General features: G+C 52.9%; 2 protein-coding genes across 3 annotated transcripts; one reads left to right on the top strand and one right to left on the bottom strand.

Annotated features, from left to right (window-relative positions):
- Positions 1-76: 76 nt before the first annotated feature.
- Positions 77-23,151, bottom strand: LOC106737968 (zinc finger protein 239-like). Its single transcript, XM_059731503.1, has 3 exons — positions 21,672-23,151; positions 1,029-1,154; positions 77-497 (listed from the first exon to the last, which is right to left on the bottom strand). Exon 1 carries the CDS (start codon positions 23,117-23,119, stop codon positions 21,941-21,943), a length of 1,179 nt encoding a protein of 392 aa, XP_059587486.1. The 5' UTR covers positions 23,120-23,151; the 3' UTR covers positions 77-497; positions 1,029-1,154; positions 21,672-21,940.
- Positions 5,037-18,001, top strand: LOC106737847 (uncharacterized). 2 transcript variants are annotated; one of them, XM_019484715.2, is made up of 8 exons: positions 5,037-5,668; positions 5,766-5,967; positions 7,581-7,762; positions 8,100-8,226; positions 10,678-10,794; positions 11,664-11,718; positions 11,818-11,885; positions 13,101-18,001. In XM_019484715.2, the coding sequence occupies exons 1-8, from the start codon at positions 5,318-5,320 to the stop codon at positions 17,747-17,749; spliced, it is 5,751 nt and encodes a 1,916-aa protein (XP_019340260.2). In that variant the 5' UTR covers positions 5,037-5,317; the 3' UTR covers positions 17,750-18,001. The 2 variants fall into 2 exon arrangements, with proteins under 2 accessions (XP_019340260.2, XP_019340259.2); XM_019484714.2 differs by having other exon boundaries at positions 7,578-7,762.
- Positions 23,152-23,323: the final 172 nt, after the last annotated feature.

The following is a 23,323-nucleotide window of genomic DNA, read 5'->3' as shown; positions in this document are numbered from 1 at the left end:
TGGTAAGTGGGAACACTCGTCTGATTTGGGAATGGCACCACCTCCCTTCACGTGCTTGCTCAAAAAATCCCCGACAAACAGATAAATCCATTTTATGCAGAGGCAAGTCAGTGCTTAAACGCATTCGAACAAAATCCACGACGAGGGTGTCACAGTGGACTTTGGCAACTGTACTGCACTCAAATGCTGCAGTCCCAGTGCACCGTTTCTTTACTGATGTTGATGGCCCTGCTGTTTCAGCATCTTCTCTTAGTCCCTTCTCATTGTTTGTGCTTAGCACTTCCAATGTGCTCCGCCATCACCTACTTTCGAGTGTGATCCATAGCCCTGCTGCACTCAGTACAGAACAGCAGTCCTGTCGGTGTGAAATGTATCCTTGCCAAACGCAGCGACACAGTCTGAAGGGGTGAACCTTGCGTTCTTTGGCATCTTTCCTAGAATAGGATGCGATGTCCAGAGCCTGGAGTAAAATAGGAGATGCCTCAAGACATGAGGCCCTGTATGCAGGGACAGAGTGAATTCACGTTTACTTTCTTTTCCCCTCCCATAGAAAGCACGGAGTCAAGTGCTTTCCATGAAATAACGCAAGCAAGCACTGCAATATGGTTAGGGGGGAGGGGGAGGACTTCCCAGTTCCAGTATGGTTAGGGGGGAGGGGAAAAGGACTTCCCAGTTCCAAGCAGAAAAGGTGAGAAACCTTCTCACTGTAGAGCAAATTGCAACAAGCCCTACTGGAGCCTTGGAACATGGGAGTGGGGGCAACACAAGGCTGCCGGGTGCCCACTGGCACTGCCTGCAAGGCTTGCCCCAGTGCAGCCCCTCAGCAGCTGCTGCAAGATCCCAGGCAGAGCCATGCTACCGCTGCAGAGAAAGACATACTCCCCCCAGTCTGTACCAACCTGACCAGGGGCAAATTCACTCCTGACCCCAATGCAGCATCGGTCTGACTCTGAGCCAGAGGGGCAAGACCCTGCAGCCAGGCCCTCCCAGACTGTCTCAGTAGGAGCACTGGCACAACCCCGACCAACCTCTTGTTGAACTGCTCCAGTGCAGGACAGTTCAAAGCTTCCTTGGGTGTCCATCCCGCTGCTCTCTGCTCCAGCTGGGAGTCGGTAACAGCAGCCACTCAGGTGCTCCTGGCTTTCTCCCTCGGCCTTGGGGGAAGAACAAGAAAAAAAAATAAAACAGCAGCAGTCTCCCACCATGCACTTCTCCCCAGCCCCTTTGGGGAGAAAGAATGAAAACCAGCAGCCTCCCAGACCTGCTTCCTCCAATCCACCCTCGCCCACGCAGTGCTCGTGCACCATTCCTATTGGCTTGGCTTGGCTGGGTGCAGTGAGCTGGCAAAATTAAGGCCTGGGATCTGAAAATTGACCCTGTCCCTACTGATTGCCTGGCTCAGGAGCCCTGAGCAGGGCTTTTGGATCCTGGAGGGCTGCAGTTTCCCACCTCACCCCATGTGGCCCAAGCTGCCCACCCGTACACCCCTACCCTGCACCCTGCCAGCCCTTCTCCACCTCCCCCAGGCCTGGCAATGTCACCTGCACCCCCTGCCCTGCTGGGTCTCTCTGCAAGCTGGCCCCCACCCCAGCCACGGCAGTGTCACCTGCACCCAACCCACAGGGCCCACCCCCAGCCCTGCTAAGCCCTCTCAGTCAACCTGCAGGCCCCTGCCCTTCCCAACCTTGCCAGAGAAGCCCCCCAGCTGCCCCCAGCCCCTACCTACCCCAAAGGCTGCAGGAGGCAAAGCAAGTCTGAACCAGGCCTGGCTGGTCTCTAATTCTCAGGCCCCACCACCACCCTCTCCCCCTCCAGACAAGGATTAGGGTTTTGTATCCCTTTTGCAAGCAGCTCCTTGCAGGCTGCACTTCTGCCAGCTTGCAGAGAGCTATTTAGAAAAGGTGAACCCTGTGGTTTCCCTACTTCAAAGGGGAAAACCCATGTTTTCCATCCTTTAAAGGGGAAAATTTGCATTTGTCTGCAGGAAATGGAAAAGCAGGATGCCTCCTAATTAGTCTGCTCCACAGTTTAAGACACATGTAGATCTGGCCTGTCATGCCCAGCCTCCCTCCTTTGCTCCGTGAGCATATTCTGGGGTTTTTTTCTTAAATTTAAACAAACAATAGAAGGGAAGTACATGCTATTGTGTATCGTCTTTACATTTTTACAAGTATTCCAATACAAATAAATTCCTGCCCACATAAAGCTCTGAATTTGTTTGAAAGCAACATTTAAACCACATGAAGTGTGCTGCAGTTCATTGTTACCCCTCTAATCAAATAGTTCAGTTCAAATACTTGTGGCTATTCGGGTATAAAATTAGCATGGGGAAACTGTTTGGTTTCATTTACTAAACAGAAAAGTCAAATAACCATGTTAAGTAGTGTGATCTGATTTAGGGCATTGGAAAATTTTCCAGAAAAATTCACATCTCTGCCCCAAAGATTGTAAATGCCTAGGAAACCACCTGGGAGAAATGAGATTTAAAATTGCCCTGGCTCTATTCACCATATCTCTTGCAGGGTACAATTTCCAGGCCTAGAAAAAGAACGAAGCTGTGCTCACAGGAAGTGCGTGCCCAGGAAGCCCCCAAGGAAAGGCACGTTATTCTGCAGAGGGCAAAAAAAAGCTTCGGAAAGGCTTAGCAGCACATCCTGGGAAACGCCTCCAAAAGAAAAATGTCAAACGTGGTGAAGGAGGCACAGCTTTCCCCGGTTTCCATATCACAGCCATTCCCCATGAGCCTCCTTAGACACGTAACCCTTCAAGACCCTGGCTCTCTATAGGGGAACCCACGCCCACCACCCCCAAGTGATACGTGCACAAACCTCCTAAATCACCCAAAACATTATGAGGCTTTTGGGGCTCCAGGATGCTGGGACAGCGGGAGGTTATGCTCAGGGGATTACAGGCAAAGCCCAGTGGAGTGGAGCAGGTGCTGGAGACATTTGGGATTTCCCAGCGTGATTTGACCATAGGGAAATGAAACATCCCACCCTGCAGCCAACAGCTGGTCCAGCAAAGTGCCTGGTGTGGACTCAGCTCTGCTAAAGCAGGAGGGTGCCCGTCTGCTTCAGCCCATGTCACTGAAGAGGTGCTGCAGGTGAGCCGTGCCAGCACCAGGAGGCTGCCATCGTCTCTGCACCCGGAGAACTGGGAAAGCTGTTTTCAGAGCAACCCCATGCCCAGGACAGGGTGCCCCCACGTAGGTATTTATGGATGACTTCACATCCTGCCGCACGCAGAGGGCTTGTGGCAGCTACCATCAAAGCAGCAAACAAGAGGATTTCTCAAACACTCAAGAACAGCAAGGAAACCCTTCCACTAACCCACCCCCATCGCAATACCGGAAACCTTTACAACCCCTGCCCCACTTACATTCATGGGCCGCCCAGCTCCCACCACCTCACCTCACCTCGCCTCTCCTGCAGAGGGGCTGCGACTTTCACCCCTCTCCCCCAAAACCTCACCTTTCTCCTCCCGCTCATCTCAGCAACCACAACAGTCATGTCAAGGAACCCTAACAAAAGAGTAAAAGGACCCTCTTCTCTCCTCACCTCGGGCGATGCCCACAACAACCACAGCTCCCGAAGCACACTAGTCTCCCATATCCCTGGTGCAGCTTGCAACCCCAACCACGGGCTGTTTCGCAGACTGCTGGAAAGAAATGCCCATCCCCACTGTCATGTGAAACCAATGCCTGACAACTGTGAAATGGGGAGAGCATATCAAGCCAGGTGCTACATCCGTCTTACATTTACTTCACTTCATGGAACAGATGGAGGGGAAGGGAAGGGCTGGCAGAGACCCATGTCAGCGGTGAGGGTCTGGTCTAAGCGTTTCCTGGTGCCTGGTGAGCTTAGAGCTAGGGCTGAGGCTCTTCCCACACTGGGAGCCGTGGTACGGTGCCTCCCTAGTGTGAATGCGCTGGTGCACTTGGACGTGGGACAGCTGTTTAAAACTTCTCCCGCGTTCAGCACAGATGCAATATGGCCTCTCGCCTACGTCCACACGCTGGTGGACTCAGAGGTGGGATAAGTCACTAAAGCTCTTCCCACACTCATTGCAGAAAAGTGGCCAATCCCCCGTGTGCGCACGCACACACACGCTGGTGTCTTCGGAGGCTGGATGATGCACTAAAGCCCTTCCCACACTCGTTGCAGAGAAACGGCCTCTCCCCAGCGTGGATGCGCTACTGTTTTTTGGAGGCTGGATGATGCAGTAAAGCTTTTCCCACTCAGTGCAAAGAAATGGCGTCTCCCCCGTGTGCACACACACGCTGGTGGACTTGGACGTTGGATGACACACTAACGCTCTTCCCACGCTCGTTGCAGAGAAACGGCCTCTCCCCCGCGTGGATGCGCCGGTGGACTCGGAAGCGGCACAGTGGTCTACATTTCTCTCCACGCTGGGCGCAGCGAAATGGCTTCTCCCCCACGTGCGCGTTGGCGGGCCGGGAGGCGGGACAGACGAATAAAGCCCTTCCCGCGTTCGGCGCAGCGCTGCAGCTGCTCCCGCGCGGGGACAGACGCTGGCGGCGCGGGCGGGTGACGCTCCTTCCGCGCTCAGGGCAGAGGCAGCCATCTCCCTCCTGTGCTTCCCCCTGCGCACCGAGCTCCTTTGGGCCCGTAAAGCTTTCACCACGCTCTCCGCCTATACACAGCTCCTCCCCGCTGCCGGCGGTGCCCTCGTGGCTCCCCGCGTCTCTCTCCTTCCCCGCACGCGAGGCTCCTCTGGCGCTTGGCTGTTCCCTCTCTCCACTGCGCAGGAAGCTGGTTGCTGGCTGCAACCAAGTCCAGGCGCGCAGGCCGCTCCCTGGGAGGCTGCGCTGCTCTGCTCAGGCCGGAGAAGGGAGCGCACACATCAGTGTCTGCGCTGCCGCTGCAGGGGAAGCCATGCAACTGCTGAGGGACAAGAAGGGCCCAGCGGTGCCGGAAGAGGCGGGACAGGAAGGGGCCAACCCGGCCGGAAGAGGCGGGACAGGAAGGGGCTGGTCGGGCAGGAAGCGGTGGGAGACAAAGGGCCCGGGCGCGCCGGAAGTGGCAATACAGGAAGGGGCTCTGGTACTTCCGGCTGCTGACTGTGGGTCAGGCGTGCGGGGCACGTGGGGGGCACTGCTCTCTCTCTCTCTGTGTGTAGGTGTAGGGGCCACCTGTGTGTGTGTGTAGGTGTAGGGGCCACCTGTGTGTGTGTGTGTGTGTGTGTGTGTGTGTGTGTGTGTGTGTGTGTGTGTGTGTGTGTGTAGGTGGGGGATGGGCAGCATTGGGCCTGGGGGCTTTTTTGGGAGATAACCCGTGTGCTGTGCCCACCCCGCACGATGGCGGCCCAGCCGGGGCCCCCGAGCCCCTGGGTGCCGGAGCGGCCCGCGGGCGACGAGCTGACGGCCTCGGAGCGGTGGCGCTGGCGCTTCCGTGTCTTCCGCTACCAGGAGGCGGCGGGGCCGCGGGAGGTGTGCAGCCGCCTGCGGGAGCTGTGCCGGGGCTGGCTGGAGCCCCAGCGCCGCAGCAAGGAGCAGATGCTGGAGCTGGTGGTGCTGGAGCAGTTCCTGGCCGTCCTGCCCCGGGAGATGCAGAGCTGGGCGTGGGGGCACGACGTGGAGACGTGCGCCGAGGCGGTGGACGTGGCCGAGGCGTTTTGCCTGGGGCTGGTGCCGGACGAGGAGCCCGAGGTGAGATCCTCTTACCCCGGTCGCCCCGTCTCCGTGCATCTGGGGACGTCCCTTCCTGGCCCCGTCTCTCCCAGCAACGCGGTTGTCTCGTCCCCAGGTCGCGGGGCACAGGCCGCTCCAAGACGCGGACGTGGAAGGACCAGGAGCACGGCCGGAAACTGTCTGCACCTGGCAGGAGCCGGCACGGTCCCGTCCTGAGCACGCGCCCCTAGAGGAAGCAGGATGGGGTAAAACCCCAGGGCCCCAGGAGGAGCTGCCTCCTGTCCCCACAGACAAGTCCGCGCCCCGGCAGGAGCCAGGTAACGTGCCAGGGGCCTGTGGTACGTGGGTGTTCGGCCCCTGGAATGAGGTGGGGTCCATCGCTGCAAGTCTGTGGGGTGACGGCACCTCGATCCCTGCCCCTGAGCACAACAGCAGCACCCGGCGGGAGATCCTTTAGCTTTGACGTGTTGTTTCGAAGCCTGGCGTTGAGGAACCAGTGGGGTGTTGAGAGTGCGCGTGCTCCGGAGGCAGCAAACGTCCCTGTTGGTTCCCTCCTGTGCCTCCCGAAGCAGCGCCAGGGTCCCCGTTGCATCGCCCGCAGGGAGCGATGTCTGTGCTCCTAGCAAGGGCAGAGTCACCAGGCCTCACTTCCAGCTTCATGGCCGTGGAGGTCTACAAGAAGGGCCCTGCTACACACCGAAAGGAAACTGGCTATGGAGGAGTTACGCATTTTCAAGCACTAACTTTGTATCTGCTTCGCTCTCTGGATAGCTAGGTGGTCATTTGTGTCACACGATAATGACATTGCATGGATGGCTGGTCTAATTTTATTGCGCAGTTCACAGCATGCCCATTTCTTTGCTCTTGTGGCTGGTTTTAGTTTGCTGACCTAAAATTATTGTGTGATTCACGTAACGCACATAACATATAGCAGGGGCGTCGGAAGACCTGTGACTCTTTCATCTCTCCCCTCCCATACACTGAGGCCCGGAGGGCGACGCCAGCACGGGAGAGTAGCAGGGCTGTGCCTTTGCCGGTGGCATTAGGGCTAACCGGTGTCATTGATGCGTCATCGGTGTTGAAGGCTCCTGCCACACGTTACATAGATTGCGCAATTCACTGGTCTGTTGCACAATAAAAGTATACCCCACACATGCATAGTAGTTATCACACAATTCACTGCCTAATCGCGCCATAAATTTCGACCGGCCCCATGCGCAAAGCAATTCTCACGCCATAAAAATGGCCATCCAGCTACAGAAAGAGCCGACCAGCTACGAAGTTATGCATTTTCCAGCTCTGACAACTTTATAGCTGGTTTCTACCCAGCTTGAATGTGAACACGTGGCATGGGCCAAAGTCTTGGGGACTGCAGTGCTGGCAAACAGTCACTGCCAGGAGATGCCAACACCAAACTTGTTTTCAAGAATGACTAGAGACAAGGCTTTAATGCAGGTGTGCCCTTGATGAGGAATTGGTACAACACCATGGAAGCTCTTCAAGATCAATTAAATGTTCCCTTCATGTCTAATTCACCTTTTATACAGAGGTCAAAACAAATCACTTGTTACATTGGAACACTACCTTGACTATCTTGAGCCGTCCTGTGCCAGCGGCGCTTCTTCTGGTGCCCCCACTTCCCAACTGGTGCTTGCAGGGGGGACACCAGTGCTCCTACCTGCCCCCCCAACTGTCACCTAAACAGGGAACGCTGGCTCTCGGGGTGCACGTGCACCCCTGTGCACCTCCTAAGCGTCACCACTGCCCACATGCCAGGTTTTGCTTCTGCAAGGAGTTTGGGCATCGGGCAGGTTCACTGATCAGGCCTACTCTGGCCGGGGCTTTAGCAAAGCCTTTGTATGAGCAGTATCTATACACTGATGGAGGTTCCAGTGACTCCAACCTGTGGATGCTCTTCCTCTCCCAGCAGGTGCAGGGACCCTGAGCACAGCTGAGGAGCAGCCTGCTGAGGATGGGCCTGTAAACCTGGAGCTGCTGAGGCCATCCCCAGGAAAATCAGGGGAGAAGGGACTCCTGACGCCTGAGCTGGACCAAGTGCATGAGGAGCAGGGCAGGTGCCCACAACAGCGAGATGACACAGCCGTGAACGAGGTAGAGGTGGCAGTGGGGTGCGAGTGTGGAGCCAGGGCAAAGCCCGGTGAGAGTTGGGGGTTGGGAGGGAAGATATGTGAGAGCCTGGACTGCAGTCTCTGCTGGTGTTGTTACGATGGCAGTGCCTCTTTATAGCACAGCACTTACTAATGAAGGGAATAGCTGCACCCACTCAGTGGATGATGTGAGCTGGAGCAGACAAACTCACGGCTCTCTCTGTAGAGCTGTGTCCACACCCAGCCCTTTGCTGGAGCCAGCTGTGTCAGCACAGGAGGAAGACTCAGGTTTGAGGAGGCTGGAGGCAAAGATGCTGATGCTGTAATGCTTTTGACTACAGCTCCAGGAGGCATTTGAGGACGTGGCTGTGTATTTCACGCAGAAGGAGTGGGAGCTGCTGGAAGCTGGAGACAAGGAGCTGTACCGGGACCAGATGCTGAGGAATTACCAAGCCCTTGTTTCCCTGGGTAAAGTTCTGGTTCTTGTTTCCCCACCCAGAGCTGTGTGAGATCAGGAACATCCCATTCTTCTTCCTGTTCCTTGACAGTCATATCCTCATGCGTTTTGGCTGGTGGTTTAAATGCACTCTCACCCCACAACTCTGTCCACTTCACATTTTCATGTCCTCCACTGGTTGTTTCAGACACCTTCCCTGGAGTCTTCCCCTTGGTCTAACCGTGTTGTTTCCATACCCAGCCATTTCTTTGCAAGATGATCTCCACCGTGCCATCCTAGCCTGTTTATACCATCTTCAGTTCATTCATTTGTTCCCCAACAGCCATCCGTCTTCCTCTCTTCTCTGTTGTATTTGGTCCAGATGCTTAACCATCCCAACATGCAGTGCACATTTCAGTACTCTAGGGGTGAAAAGGTGTTGCCTCTCTCCCCCTCCACGTGCCTTTAAAAGAAATGTTTATGAAGGCACAAAGGTGAAGCAAAAAGACCTCCATACCCTTTGAAGCACCAAAAATCCATGGCCTGACAGTGTTGGTAATAGTTTCTGTTGCTTGATTGCAGTGGACATCTGTTTGGTTGGTGGCAGGAGAACTTCCTGTGCTTTCCAGCTGCTCCAGAGACTTGAGAGAGCTAATTCTGCAAACCCTATGATTTTCCAGGCAGGGTTGGGCCCCTGGAGCACTTGCCTGGCTTTCTCCTCTTAGAGTCTTGCCCTGGGGACGCCTGGGGCACATCTCAGTAAATTGAGAAAAGCAGGATTTGTCTGCTTATGGAAGCACACTCCTGGGAGCTGTAGAAGTGGGGAAAGCTGTGGGTTCCCTGCTTGAGGAGACAGGCTGGGGAGATACCAGGGACATGTCTCTTTAAGCAGGAAAGGCCATGAGGGCCCTGATTATGGAGATGTACGGATTCCCTGGCTTTGGATTACAGATTCCCCAGCTCCTCCACCATACCAGATAGTTTGGAGACATCTGTTTCTCCCCTCAATCCCCTTTCTCCTCCTTTTTAACTTGCGTCGGGTGATAACCATTGGAGGCATTAGCAGCGGTTACTGGTGCAACCCATGGCTTTTCCATGCCCTCAGCTTCTCTAGTCACACTTGTAGATGTGATGGACCACGGGTGCTTTCAACGAGGAGCCGTTGTACATTTCTTTCTAGCATCTTTGTCGTCACGGACCACAGGTAACTTTGCCATCCCATAACATTTTCTCGTTCTGCTAGAGTCTCTACGAAAATCATGTGATGCTCAGTCGTCATCTTCCCATGTCTCTCCACCGTGTGCGACTGTTTTGCTACACACGTTTGGGCTCATTGATTGTACTTTGCAAGATCTGTCATTGTACATGTACCTTCAAGCAGCAGGTGTGGCGTAGTCTGATGCTCTGCCGCAGTTGTGGGTGGTTGAACCAGCGGCATAGCCCCACTTCTTCATTAATTCCTGGGAGTATTCAGCTCTGGTGCGCAAGCAGTTGAGATATCATAGAAACATAGAAAGTTAGGGTTGGAAGGTATTTTAGGAGGTCACATCTAGTCCAACACCCTGCTCCAAGCAGGACCAGCTCCAGCTACATCATCCCTGCCAAAGCTTTGTCTGGCTGGGTTTTGAAACCCTCCAACGATGGAGCTTCCACCACCTTTTGGGGTAACCTGTTCCAGTGCTTTACTACCTTCCTAGTGAGAAAATTATTCCTAATATCTAACCTCAACTTCCCTTGCTGCAACTTGAGCCCATTGCTCCTTGTTCTGTCATCTGTCACCACTGAGAACAGTCCGGCTGCATCATCTTTCGAACATTGCCACCATGGCCTTGTTTCATCAGCCCCCGGTGGTTAGGACTTGGCTGCTGGAATGTCCATTTTTCCACTGCCAGCTTTTATTTTTCAGCCTCTCGGTCCACATCTGTAGGCAACAAGCTGCTGCCCAGTAGTTCTTTGCTTAAGCAAGTACTAAATGACTGTAGTAACAACTGCACAGTCTGGTGCACATGTAGAAGTGCCCACTGCGTAGGCTTCAGACCAGGATTTTGATGACCCGTGGTGCAGATGATTGAAGATCCCTGGTAACACCATCCCTGTGAGTTTTTTGAGGAGATGAAGCTTTATATGTCACACAATCATCGTTCCATTTCTTTGGGTGACAGAGGCCAGGGTTTGTTGAAGGTTTCTGCCTGCAATGGCTTCTTTTTACCCCCCCCCCCAATAGCCTTACCTTTTCCTTTGAATTCCCATTAAATGCTTGATCCATTGGATCCTTTCTCTAGATCCCAATCAGGCACCAGGTGGTGTAATAACCACTCTCTGTACACTCCCCAGAACAGGGTATGGAGCTCCCACAACCACCTAAATGTCTTCCTTCCTAAGCGTCCTCCTTTTAGTCCCCATTGACATGAATCCACTAGATCCTTTCTCCAAGTCCCAACTGGATGCTGGAATAACCACCCTCTCTACACTCCCCAACACAGGGTATCAAGGTCCTGCACCGGACTTAATTTGCCGCATCCAGCGAGGGGAGATGGAGCTCTGGGTTGGTGATAAGAAGGCAGCTGGAGAAAGCTCGTTATCTGAGGACTTGTCCCCAGGTAAGGCTTGACTATTCCTGCTCCCCTTCCACCTGCACCTCAGCTCAGAAGCTCTCAATACCCAGTGGGGCTAGAAACCTGAACACTCGAGCTGCTGCCACAAGATCGTGGCATCACACAGCTTAGCTAAATCTGTTGTCCAGGCAGGTGTGTGTACCCACCCTTCCAATTTCAATGATGCAGAGACAGGCAACCGATCCCTTATTTTTCCACTGATTAGAACTGTTTAGGTAGGACATCTGACTTCAACTCTTCAGATTCTCCTCTCCAGAGGTATTTTGGCAGGGGTTTCTATCATGGAAGGCAGGGACTGCCCGTGGGGAAGTAATAAAATGCTATAGTCAAAGCCTAGAGCACATGGCACAGGCATGACCAATCAGGTAGCGAGGGGTTGTGACCCCTCTAACAACTCACACCACCACTCTCGACCGAACGGTGGTGCGGTTTTGAGGCATTGGACCTCTCCAAGAGCAGCGCTTAACCAATAGGAGGGGGTGTAGGGGTGGGGCCTAGAGCCAAAGCCCCAGACTACCTGTTTTCCAAAAGCTGTTGAGAAACCCTCCAAATCCAAACACGTGTTTTCTGAGATCACAGTAATGCAGACACCTTACACTACAGCGGTAAGACCCTTTTTGTCCTTGCTTTGCCACCAAACCATGCCAGACGTCTGCAGAGACAGTACAACCGCAGCAACAATTCTGAGGAGGGGGAGAGTAAAGAGAGCAGCCCCTACCCTAAAGGCTGTCTGAGACGCATGAACCTGGGCACGAGACCCATGCAAGCAGACAGCAGGCTGGGGAGCCTTATGCCACACACCTTTTTGTTTATCTGAGCACCCTATCTCATTGCATTTTTGGTCTTCGTTACAGAGAGCCTAACTCACGGGAAAACCCCAGTTGCCACAAGCAATTTTATCACAGCAAGGTAAATATTTCTGTAAAAAAATGGAGGGGTTATTTGTGGTTGCATTCATATAAGTGCACAATGTTGTAACGCGGACTATAACTGCTTGTCCCAAAACAGAAACGCTTCTTCCAGAATAGAAAATCGGGACAAATGTATATCCTCGTGGCTTAACCCTGCAACAAAAGGTATGGTTTTCTGCAGTCAAGCTTTTGAAACTGTGTGTGCGTGCATATGTGCGTGCACATGCATCCAGTGGTTGCATAGCTCAGTTACAGATTTAAAGTTTACATCGGGAAGGCAAATGCACATGGCCGGTACGTTTTAAAAACCCACTGAACTGTTGTAAAAATAGGATTCAATATTTAATATTTATTTTGATCATTGCTATCTCATTTATTTCGTGGGTGCCTGTCAGCAGTCTCCTGAAGATTTGTATCTAATTCCTGGAGACTTCAGGGCAATCCTGGAGAGTTGGCAGCTCTAGTATGTATGTGTGGGGTGGGTGCGTCTACAAATTCATTGATGAGCTTTAGGTAATGTGTATTAAATCTGGTACCTCTGAGTGTCTGTACACGAGCCTGGAAGCTGCTCCAACATGCTGTACTAACAGTGTGTTGGAGCAGACTCAATTAATTGAGTCTGTTGGAGCCTGGTAATTTCTGCACTCCAGCCTGCCTCTGCATCTTGTGTACTAGTGTCCCTGCGCTTTGAAATGGCGGCGGGGTGCTTTATCTAAAGCTCGTTCAATGAGCTTTAGATAAAGTGCCTCTGCCAACATTTTGAAGCATAGAAACACTGATGCACGAGATACTCTGAGTGCCTTAATTAGAGTGGCTCCCAGAGCCGCTGTAATTAAAACAGCCCCCCACTCCCAGAGCTCGTGTAAAAGCACCCTCCATTGTGAAGTACTAGAAAAATCTGCATTAACCTATTTAATGCACATTAACTAAAGAGCACAGGATGTTTTGTGGCACTTTAATGAGCATTAAAATAGGCTAATGTTCAGTAAAGCGCTTGTGTAGATGCATCGTGTGTGTGCTGGGTTGTATGGACATGGTTTTTCATTTTGCTAAGGGCTTTTTTTTTTAAGTGAACACTGTTTCGTTTCTGCAAAGCCTAGTTTTTTGTTTTTCAGTGTTAGGTTGCATTTGCTAAGGACATTTTAAAGCATGGGGACTCTTGCATTTTGGTGGAGCCTAATTTTGCTAAGGGGTTTTTAAAGCATGCGCTGTCTGTCTCTGTGGAGCCTGGCATCTAGCTTAGGTTGTGTGTGGGTGTGTTTTATTTACTAAGTGTAGGGCCTCTTTCAGACTTGTAGCATATGTATGGGGTTACGCTCAGGCATGCATTTGTGGAGTATGAATTCTTGATGCTGAGATGTACATTTTATATTTCCTAAGTGATCTCACGCAACACCCCCAGAGAAGGAAGTGGCGCTTCGGAGAAGCAGCTCCTAGAAACACCAGAGGGATGGGGACAGGGACGGAGGCCTCTAACAGCACTTACAGAAAACCACAGAAATGTTCCACTTCAAAACCAGAATGCCCAAGGACCAGAAGGCCAGAAGAACCGAGCAAAAAGGCATGGTAAAAAAAAGATAAAACCTCATGGTTGCTCAGAAGAAAACATACCACCAGACCCTGGGAGAACCACCCATAAAAAGACAAGGCTTCACAGTACCAAAGCTGGTGAATTGAGGTTGGTGAATAAGAAACCCACGACAGACTGCACACGCACTATAGAAAAGCCAGAGGAGGAGGAGGAGAATCTTCATCTGCTTTTGAAAGATCATGACTATTTTGAACACCAAAAGAGGATTGCTTTGGGAGGTGTGGGTGCCCATCTTGCCTTGAAAGACCATGATTATTTTGAAAGCACAAAGAGCGGGTCTTTGGCAGGTGTTGGCAGGCATATATATTTCAGAAATAGTGCACGGAGTGCTTTGAAAGATCATGATTACTGTCAGAGCAAAAGGGCCTCTTTTGTACAAAGAAGAGGTGGTCTGCGTGGAATGCATCATAGGAAGGGAGGAGGTGATAAACCCTGGGATACAAATGGAAGGCTTACCAGCAAGTGGTTTGAAGGGCAAAAAATAAGGGCCTGGCTAAAGATGAGAATGAGGAAGGCTAAAAACCTGTTGAGAAAACATAAGAAATCCCCTAGAGATGGTGCTGGTAGTAGGTGCATTTTAGAAAACCGATTGGAGAGTCCCTTGAAAGCTTCCCCTCCTCCAGAGCCTGTGGAGTTAGAGAACAGGGATGGAGACCATGATTTAAATGACCCGTTGGAGAGTCCCTTGAAAGCTTCCCCTCCTCCAGAGCCTGCGGAGTTAGAGAGCAGGGATGGAGACTGTGATTTAAACGACCAGCTGGACAGTCCCTCGGAAGCTGATCCTCCTGGAGCTGTGGGGGTTAGTTTGCCAGACGTACGTGTGGTGCGGGTGAGAAGGCAGGACTGGCCCGTAGCTAGGTTTGGAGCCGCAAGGTATACCGAAGAGTTCCGCTTCGTAAATCTGGAGCTTGTGCCGCTACACGTGGCATACAAAGCTATAAGCGAGGGGATAGAACAAATCATAGCCGACCTCCACGCGAAATTCACGCCTGCCGACTATGCCCAGGTACGCATTGAGGCAGAGACCGCGAGGAACTGCTTATATTCTCGAACCGTTCGTTTAAATCAGATGACCACTGACCTGTTTGTAGAGTGGCTCAGAGACCTGTCGCAAAGCCAGAGAGAGATACGCTTTGATTCGACGTTCTGGCTGGTCGCGGTTGTTGTAAGAGGAGTAGGCGGCGGTGGGCGAAGAGTGATAAATTCTATCCCCTACTCCGAACTCATCACTAGAAAAAGGAAGTATTTAATCGACCTGAATACCTTTGATACTAATCTGTGTTTTGCAGGCAGTCTTTTGGCTCTCACAACACACAAAGGAGCCACAGATGCTGTACTGCTAGCTGGTGCAAACCAGCTGCACAGAAAACTGGAGTGGCCAGCTCAGAAAAAGGTCATGCTCAACGAAGTAGCATTGTTTGAAGACCTTGTACAAGTTAACATTCATATCGTAATGCATAAGGAGGAAAAGGGCTGGGGCTTATTTAAAACATACAGCTTTCCCAGGTACCCCAATACCTGCTTCCTTCTGCTGCACGATGGACATTATTATGGCGTCAAGGATGCGAGAAAGTTATTTGGTGTGAGAAATTACTGCGATCTTTGCCACGCGTTGTATAGTCATAGCCACAAGTGCAGGTTCTGGTGCCGCCTCTGTCTGAGCCCCGGGTGTGCAGACAACGTGGGCGTAGCAGAAAAATGCCCTACCTGTAAACTGGTCTGTCGGTCCAAAGAGTGCATAGACAGGCACACGGCTCTGGCCTCCGAAAAACAGATTGACTGTCTCTCTAAAACGTGGTGTTACGCGTGTCAGTCATATGTGGACAAAGACCACGAGTGCAACAACAGGCAGTGCAAGCAGTGTTATGGGCAGATCTCTGATGCAGACAAGCACCGGTGCTTTATGCGCAAGATTACAACGCCTGAAATAGGCACTGGGTACATTTGCTATGATTTTGAATGTATCCAGGAGACCGAGATGCATGTGCCCAATTACATTTTTGCAATGAAGCTAGCTCCAGAAAAACCTTGGGAAACTGAGGCCAAAAAGGCAGAAGATAATTGGGAATTTAAGGGTAAATGGTGTGTCTCTTACTTTATTAAGGCCTTTATCACTAAAAGGTTCCAGGGCTACACCTTCATAGCTCACAACACCAAAGGCCGTGACAACTACTTCATAGTTAGCCAGCTGTCGAAGGAAAGGAAGGGTGTGAAACTCATCGCCCAGGAAGGTAAACTCGTGTGTATTGAAGTGACCAGCCTGGGTATCCGTTTCATAGACTCTTCAAACTTCTTGCCAATGAAACTTAACAAGCTTCCGCAGGCGATGGGATTTGAAGGATGTAGAGGGTATTTCCCTCGTCGTTTTAACACGCCAGAAAACCAGGATTACGTGGGACCTCTCCCGGAGGCACGGTACTACGGAGTTGAAAGTATGATGCCTTGCGAAAAGGAAGAATTTCTAGAGTGGTACCGGGAGAACCGTGATAAGACCTTTGACCTGCAGAAGGAACTGGCCTATTATTGCCAGCAAGATGTGAAAATGTTGATGGAGGCCTGCCGGCTCTACAGGAAGGAGATTATGAAGATGACACGGCAGGGAGACACGATGGAGAAGACGGGTAAACTCGTGACCAGTTGCTGCATAGACCCCTTCCAGTACATCACGCTGGCATCTGTCTGCATGGCCACGTACAGGTTTATGTTTTTGAAACACGAGACCATAGCGCTCCTGCCCCCGGACAACTATCACAGACAGAGAAAGAGGTTGTCCAGCCCCTCTACTCAATGGCTAATGTACATATCGGAGAAAGAAAATATTCCAATCCAGCATGCTTTACAGGGTGGAGAATTTCAGGTAGGCCCCTATTTTTTAGACGGCTATGCCAATATTGATGGGAAACAGATGGCCTTTGAATTTAACAGCTGCTTTTTCCGTGGCTGTCTCATCTGCTACTACGAAAAAGACTGGAACCCACTGATGGGGACAACCTATGGTTTTCTGAATTACCAGACACTGTACAAAACCGATTACCTCAAGAGAGCAGGGTTTACTGTCCAGACCGTTTGGGAGCACGAGTGGAGGGCTCTGTTACAATCGGACAGGAAGCTTACTGATTTCCTAAGCAGAACCCAGCTGCCTTCTCCTCTGGTGCCTAGGGACGCTCTCTTCGGGGAAAGAGCTGAGGCTATCTGTCTCTATTACAAGACTAAACCGGGTGAACAAATACACTATTACAATTTTACCGACCTCTACCCCTTCGTAAGCAGAACGAAGGAATACCCCGTCGGGCACCCTGAAATCATCGACAACGACTTCGGACCCCTGTCGAGCTATTTTGGAATCGCCAAGGTGAAATTGTACCCACCGCGAGGCCTCTTTTTCCCCGTGCTACCTGTCAAGGTGAATAGGACAGTTATGTTCCCGCTGTGCCGTGTCTGTGCGGAAACAGGCCAGCAAAAGTGCGCGCACACTGACGAGGAGAGGGCCCTCGTGGGCACGTGGTGCACTCCAGAGTTGAACAAAGCAGTCGAGAAGGGGTACAAGGTGGCTAAAATCTATGAAGTCTGGCATTTCAGCAAGACGACTAACGCACTTTTCTCACAGTACATCAATCTGCACCTCCGACAGAAACAGGAAGCCTCAGGCTATCCTGCCTGGTGTACCGACCAAGACAAACGAGACCAATACGTGGCTGATTTCTTCCAAAAAGAAGGCGTATCTTTACGCCAAGAGCATATTAAACCCAACCCTGCAAAGCACCAAATTGCAGAATTGTTTCTAAATTCTTTGTGGGGGCAATTTGGCCAGAGGACAGACCTCCCGAACACCACCACCGTGAGAGACCCCGGTGAACTCTTTGGCTACCTTTTTTCTCCCAGCTACGACGTTTTATCTTGTGACTTCATCGACGACGAGACGGCCTGCGTGTTGTGGAAGCATGCCAAAGAGTGTTACAAGCTCTCGGACAGCACTAATATCTTTATAGCCAGTTTTACCACCGCTTATGCACGCTTAGAGCTGTACGAGCTGCTGGACAGGTTGCGAGACCGGTGCCTGTACCACGACACCGACTCCGTGATATTTGTGAGCCGCAAGGGGGACTGGAAGCCTCCGCTCGGCGATCGTTTGGGCGAGCTCACGAGCAGGATCCCGGCAAATGAACACATCACCGAGTTTGTTTCTGCAGGCACGAAAACCTACGCGTATAAGCTGTCAGGAGGAAAGGCCTGCTTGAAGGTCAAAGGCATTACGCTGGATGCGGCCAAATGTGGGAAAGTCAGCTTTGAGACCTTGAGAGATCTCATTCTAGATGCCATAGTGACCCCCGGCAGGGACACCCCTAAAACAATCCCGACGCGGCAGCGCTCTGTCCTCGGGCCCAGAGAGGTAGACAACACAAACCAAGGCCTTTCAAACGCAGCAAGTCCTTTATGACGAGGGTCCTCGCAGGAAACTTTAAGAGCCTCCCATATGGTTTTTGATCATGGAGACACGGTGCCCTGTGATTCTCAACTCTAGCAAAAGTCACTTTATAAAAAAAAATATATATATATTTTGTGGTGCTATAACTGTTTGGCAGCCCAAACAGTGTGTAAAGAGCTACTTTATCAATACCTTTTTATCAAATTTATGAAGGGATTGCCGGACAGTCTTAATGACAATCTTAATAAAGTAAATACGACTGTGGTGGATGATTTGATGGACTCTGCTTGTGAGAGTGGTGAGACCTGAGAGAGGCTCTGAGCAACATGTGTATCCTCCAGATACGTTTTCTGCCAGGGGGGAAAGGGGTTGCACCATTTAACCCAAAACACATGGTTCTGTTTAAAAATCCCAGAGATAAACTAAAGGTGTCCCTGACAAGGCGCAATTCCTTCTAGAAGCTTTTGGGGATGCTAATTTTTTAGCATCCCTACTTACCATCCTTATGGGTGGTAAACTTTAACACTTCTACCCCAGAGACTTTTAGATTCAGAACCAGGCTTTTCCCTCCCAACCAGCCAACTTTGGGGAAAAAAAACAGTGGGTGGGAACCGTTTCAGCAATTGCTCTGAACATCTTAGAAGGAAATATCCCTTTGACCCCCCACTGCATCTGTGCGCTGAAAGAGCGATGCAGAATCACGAAAAGCATAGGACATAAAGGACTCTCTGTTAAGAGAGAAACAGCTGGTGAAACAGTCTGGGGTATTTATCCCCCCCACCCCCAGTTAAGTTTTGCTATGGCTTTGATCACGGGGCTTTGGACTAAGGAGCGATGGAGTATGCAGAAAAAAATGTACCTGGTGCTCAACCACCAGCTGGAGCAAATAAGGGCTCTGCTGCTGCCTGACCTGCTTATTGAATGCTGAAGTAAGGGTCAATCTCCAAAGGTTGGGCTTAGTTGAATATGATAAAGCTAAACTGGATCATAGAAAATGAGGGTGGGAAGGGAGCTCAGGAGGTCACATCTAATCCAACCCCTTCGTCAAAGCAGAACCAGCCCCAAGCAGATCATCCCAGTCAAGGGTCTTAAACACATCCATGCTTCAAAAACACCTGATGTCGGTGAGGCAGGGTGACCTGGACAGAGGGAACCCCTTAGAACTGCGAAATCCCTAGAAACCACCAAATCCTGACCCCGGCAGTCAGGAAGTGTCGGATAACGGGCATGCTCAATATAGGAAAAATGCACAAGTTGCTCAGCAAGCTGAGCTAGCACAAGCTCCTTTTTCTTGAGATGATCAAGGAGGTTTTGTGCACTAAGGAACGGCCATGAAGGCCACATCCAGATGAGCGAGCATGTGCCTGTTTGGCATCTCAAAGCAGTTTGGGACGCCGCAGCAGGCACAGCACGGACAAAAAAAAGTTCCCTGTGCTGCAAAATGGGCTGCATGCACGCGGGCGAGCACCCATCCCTTAGAGAAGAGATTCTTGATTGGGGGGGACGGGACGCATGAGAACGGTTTAGAAAAAATATTGAGTGGCAAAGACAAAATCAACAGGGATTTATTATTTGCTATCTCACCATTCAAGAACTAGGGGTCCCAGCATGAAACAGATAGGTTGCAAGTTTTCAAATGGACCAAAGGAAGTTTTTTTTTTCACCCAAGGTGGAATTAAAGGGTGAGACTTATTGCCACCAGACACGGTGGAAACTGCGAGTTTGTCCAGATTAATTGCATTCTTGGAGGAAAGGGGCATCAATCGCTATTGAGCATGGGTTACACACATGTACAATAAGCTGAATAGGAGCCAGCTGGCCTTGTTGCAAAGAAGCCTAATGGCATCCTGGGCTGTGTTGGTAGGAGCGTTGCCAGCAGATGAAGAGAAGTGTTTCCTCCCCTCTATTCAGCACTGGAGCCCTGTGTCCAGTTTTGGACCCCTGTTACAGAAAGGATGTGGACAAGTTGGGGAGTCCAGCAGAGGACAATGAAAATGGTTCAGGGGCTGGGACACGACATGACTTGGGAGGAGAGGCTGAAGGAACCAGGCTTGTTTTGTCTGGAGAAGAGGAGACAGAGGGATTTAAGAGCAGCCTTCAACTCCCTGAACAGTGGCTCCAAGGAGGATGGAGCTGGGCTGTTCTCAGTGGGGGCAGATGGCAGGACAAGGAGCAATGGGCTCAAGGTACAGCAAGGGAAGCTGAGGTTAGATATTAGGAAAAACTTCCTCACTAGGAGAGTAGTAAAACACTGGAAGAGGTCACCCAGAGCGGTGGTGCACTCTGTCCTTGGAGGTGTTTAAGACCCAGCTACACAAAGCCCTGGCTGGGATGATGTAGTTGGGACTGGTCCTGCAGGGGTTGGACTAGATGTGACCTCCTGAGCTCCCTTCCACCCTCATTTTCTATGACTGATGATAAAACAGTTGCATCCTAAGGCTTTTCTTGGTATCCTGTGATACCTATACCATTGCACCCATCTACACCCTCTGTTATTCCCTTCTGTCCCCACCATTATGGGAGTGTTTTCTGTTTCCTGGCAGAGGGCTTTTGTTACGGCCTCGGCACTGATTTACATCAGTCTAAAGTCACTGAAAATAGAAATGGGCCTTGGAGCCTTCTACTTCAGCCCCATCTCGGGGAAGACGCCATCAGCTCTTGGGATGAAAGTTAAGCTGTGCTCGTAGCAGTCACCAGAAGGCAAGAACAAATGTGATTCCATCCAGTAACAGGCAACGAGGCCCAAGCAAACCCAATGCACTGATGGGGACACCGTCCTACCTAGATGCTCCTTGGGGCAGATATTCTTTTTTTCTTCTTCTTGAAAGTATAGTATTTATAACTTTTCATAGCATAACGATAAAATAAACCAACAAAAAGAATAACATCAACTGCAAAGTCAAATCCAATAAGAAAACAAAATCAAAGTATTACACAACAGATACTTAAACAGCCATAGTAGAAATTAAGTTACGGCTAGGGGAAGGGGAGAGCTTGAGATTAAATACCACCACCAACTAAATATGTATATATATATATATATTTAAAGGGTACCGAGCCACAAGCAAATCAATTCATAAGCTTAACAGAACATTCATCTTGCACCATATTTCTTCATATTGAGCCCTAGGCAGGTATTTGTAAGAGAAGAATAAGTTTTGGGGGGAAAGGACCCATTTTCATCATTAAAATCATAGAATCGTAGACCGTGAGGGTGGAAGGGACCTCAGGAGGGCACATCTAGTCCAACCCCTGCTCCAAGCAGGACCAGCCCCAACTCCATCATCCCAGCCAAGGCTTTGTCTAGCCGGGTCTTAAACACCTCCAAGGATGGAGAGTCCACCACCTCCCTGGGTGACCTCTTCCAGTGTTTTACTACCCTCCTCTTGAAAGAGTTTTTCCTAATATCCAACCTCAACTTCCCTTGCTGCAGCTTGAGCCCATTGCTCCTTGTCCTGCCATCTGTCCCCACTGAGAACAGCCCAGCTCCATCCTCTCTGCAGCCCCCCTGAAGGGAGATGAAGGCTGCTATTCAATCCCCCTCTGTCTCCTCTTCTCCAGACTAATTCAGCCCAGTTCCCTCAGCTTCTCCACACAAATCATGTCCCCCAGCCCCCAAACCATTTTTGTTGCTCTCCGCTGGACTCTCTCCAATTCATCCACATCCTTTCTGCAGTGGCGGGCCCACAGCTGGACACAGCACTCCAGATGTGGCCTCACCAGCGCTGCATAGAGGGGAAGAATCGCTGCCCTCCATCTGCTGGCAACGCTCCTACCCATGCAGCCCAGGATGCCATTAGCCTTCTTGACACCAAGGGCACACGCTAGCTCCTGTTCAGCTCCTTGTCCCCTGTCCCCCCAGGTCCTTTTCTGCAGAGCTGCCGCTTGGCCTACTCCACCCTGTGCAGGAGGGTTGCGCTGTCCGCATACTTACTGTTGCCAAGTGCCCGTAAATTAAACCTTACGGACAGTCCACAAGAAACAGGTCCATCCCTCTTGGCCCCCAACTCGGACTCGCTGTCACGGTCCCAGCCGCCTCTGGTCAACGTGTCATGGATGCCATCACTACCGCCACGTCATGGCCACCACTGCTGCCACCATCACCGCCACGGCCGCTCTCACCACCGCCACGACGGCCGAGAAAGCCTGAGGCTCCACGACTTTAGCCAGGCTTGATGCCCGGGAGCAGGCTGCCCGCTGCGGTCACTCCGGCTCCTCTTTCACCTTGCGGGGCAGCGGCGACGGCTCCTCCTTGACCCACGGGGCCTCGGCGGCGACAGGCAGGGGCGATGCCGGCTCCTCCTTGATGTCCGGCGGGGGAGGCGAGGGCGTCCCCGGCTCCCCCTTCAGCTCCCAGGTGCCCGGGGGCAGCGCCACGACGTCCTCGGCCCGCACAAAGGCGTCGCGGTAGAACCGCGTGCCCACGGCCACCTCCCGCCCGCCCGCCTCGCCGCCGTCCCGCGCGTGGACCCGCTGGTGCTTGGCCAGCGCCGCTCGCTGGCTGAAGGCCTTGGGGCAGCGGGCGCAGGCGAAGGGGCGCTCGCGGGTGTGCGTGCGCAGATGCTGCGCCAGCGTGGAGCTCTGCTTGAAGGCCTTGGGGCACTGGGGGCAGGGGAAGGGGCGCTCGCCCGTGTGCGTGCGCCGGTGCCGGGTGAGCGCGGAGGCGCCGCTGAAGCCGCGCCCGCACTGCCCGCAGGCGTAGGGGGACTCGCCCGTGTGCGCCCGCCGGTGCTGGGTGAGCGCCGAGCTCTGCGTGAAGCCGCGCCCGCAGTCGCCGCAGCGGTAGGGGCGCTCCCCGGTGTGCAGGCGCCGGTGGGTGGTGAGCACCGAGCGCTGGCTGAAGGCGCGCCCGCAGTCCCCGCAGCGGTAGGGCGTCTCGCCCGTGTGCACCCGCCGGTGCTGCACCAGCGCCGAGCTGGCCAGGAAGCGCTTGGGGCAGTCGGGGCAGCCGTGCGGCTTCTCCCCGGCGTGGGCCCGCAGGTGCTGGCGCAGCGAGTGCCGCTTCGTGAAGCTCTTCCCGCACGCCCCGCACGCGTGGCGGGGGCGGGCGGGGGCGGCGCGGGGGCCCGGCGGGTCCCCGGGGGCGTCCGGCGCGCGCGCGTCCCCGTCGCCGGCGCGGTCCTCGTCGTGGACGTCCTGGTGGACGCGGCCGTGGCGGGCGAGGTGGCCCTTCTGGCGAAAGCGGCGCCCGCAGCGGGGGCAGGGGTAGGGCCGGGCGCCCGTGTGCACCCGCCGGTGCCGGCCCAGCCCCGAGCGCGCCGCGAAGTGGCGCCCGCACTCGGGGCACGGGAAGGGCGGCTCCGTGGCCTCCATCCTGGCTCCTGCAAGGGGGGGCAGACAAAGTGGGGGGGTGAGCACGTGACCCAGCCCCACTCCCCACATGCATCCCCCCACATACACGCGGCGGGGGGGGGGGGGGGCAGGAAGGTCCCGTGTCCCCCCCCACACACCCCCCCCCCCCCCCCGCTCCCGCACGTCCTCCCGCGCGCGGCCGGGGTCACCCCTCCCGCCGTGCCACGCACGCCGCCGGGGAGCTGCGCGTCTACACGAGGAAATACGGGAGCGGCCCCCGGGCCCCGCGCGCCG

This window comes from Alligator mississippiensis, chromosome 7 (genome assembly GCF_030867095.1).
Source record: "Alligator mississippiensis isolate rAllMis1 chromosome 7, rAllMis1, whole genome shotgun sequence".
NCBI lineage: Eukaryota > Metazoa > Chordata > Crocodylia > Alligatoridae > Alligator > Alligator mississippiensis.
This window is presented reverse-complemented; position numbering and strand designations above follow the sequence as displayed.

Bases quoted from the DNA above. Each gene is read 5' to 3' on its own strand.
- LOC106737847 (XM_019484714.2), top strand. From the start codon at position 5,318: ATGGCGGCCCAGCCGGGGCCCCCGAGCCCCTGGGTGCCGGAGCGGCCC. The intron at 5,968-7,577 runs GTAACGTGCCAG...TTCCTCTCCCAG, and splicing joins CGCGCCCCGGCAGGAGCCAG to CAGGTGCAGGGACCCTGAGC. The intron at 11,719-11,817 runs GTAAATATTTCT...GTCCCAAAACAG, and splicing joins AGCAATTTTATCACAGCAAG to AAACGCTTCTTCCAGAATAG.
- LOC106737968 (XM_059731503.1), bottom strand. From the start codon at position 23,119: ATGTGGGGAGTGGGGCTGGGTCACGTGCTCACCCCCCCACTTTGTCTG.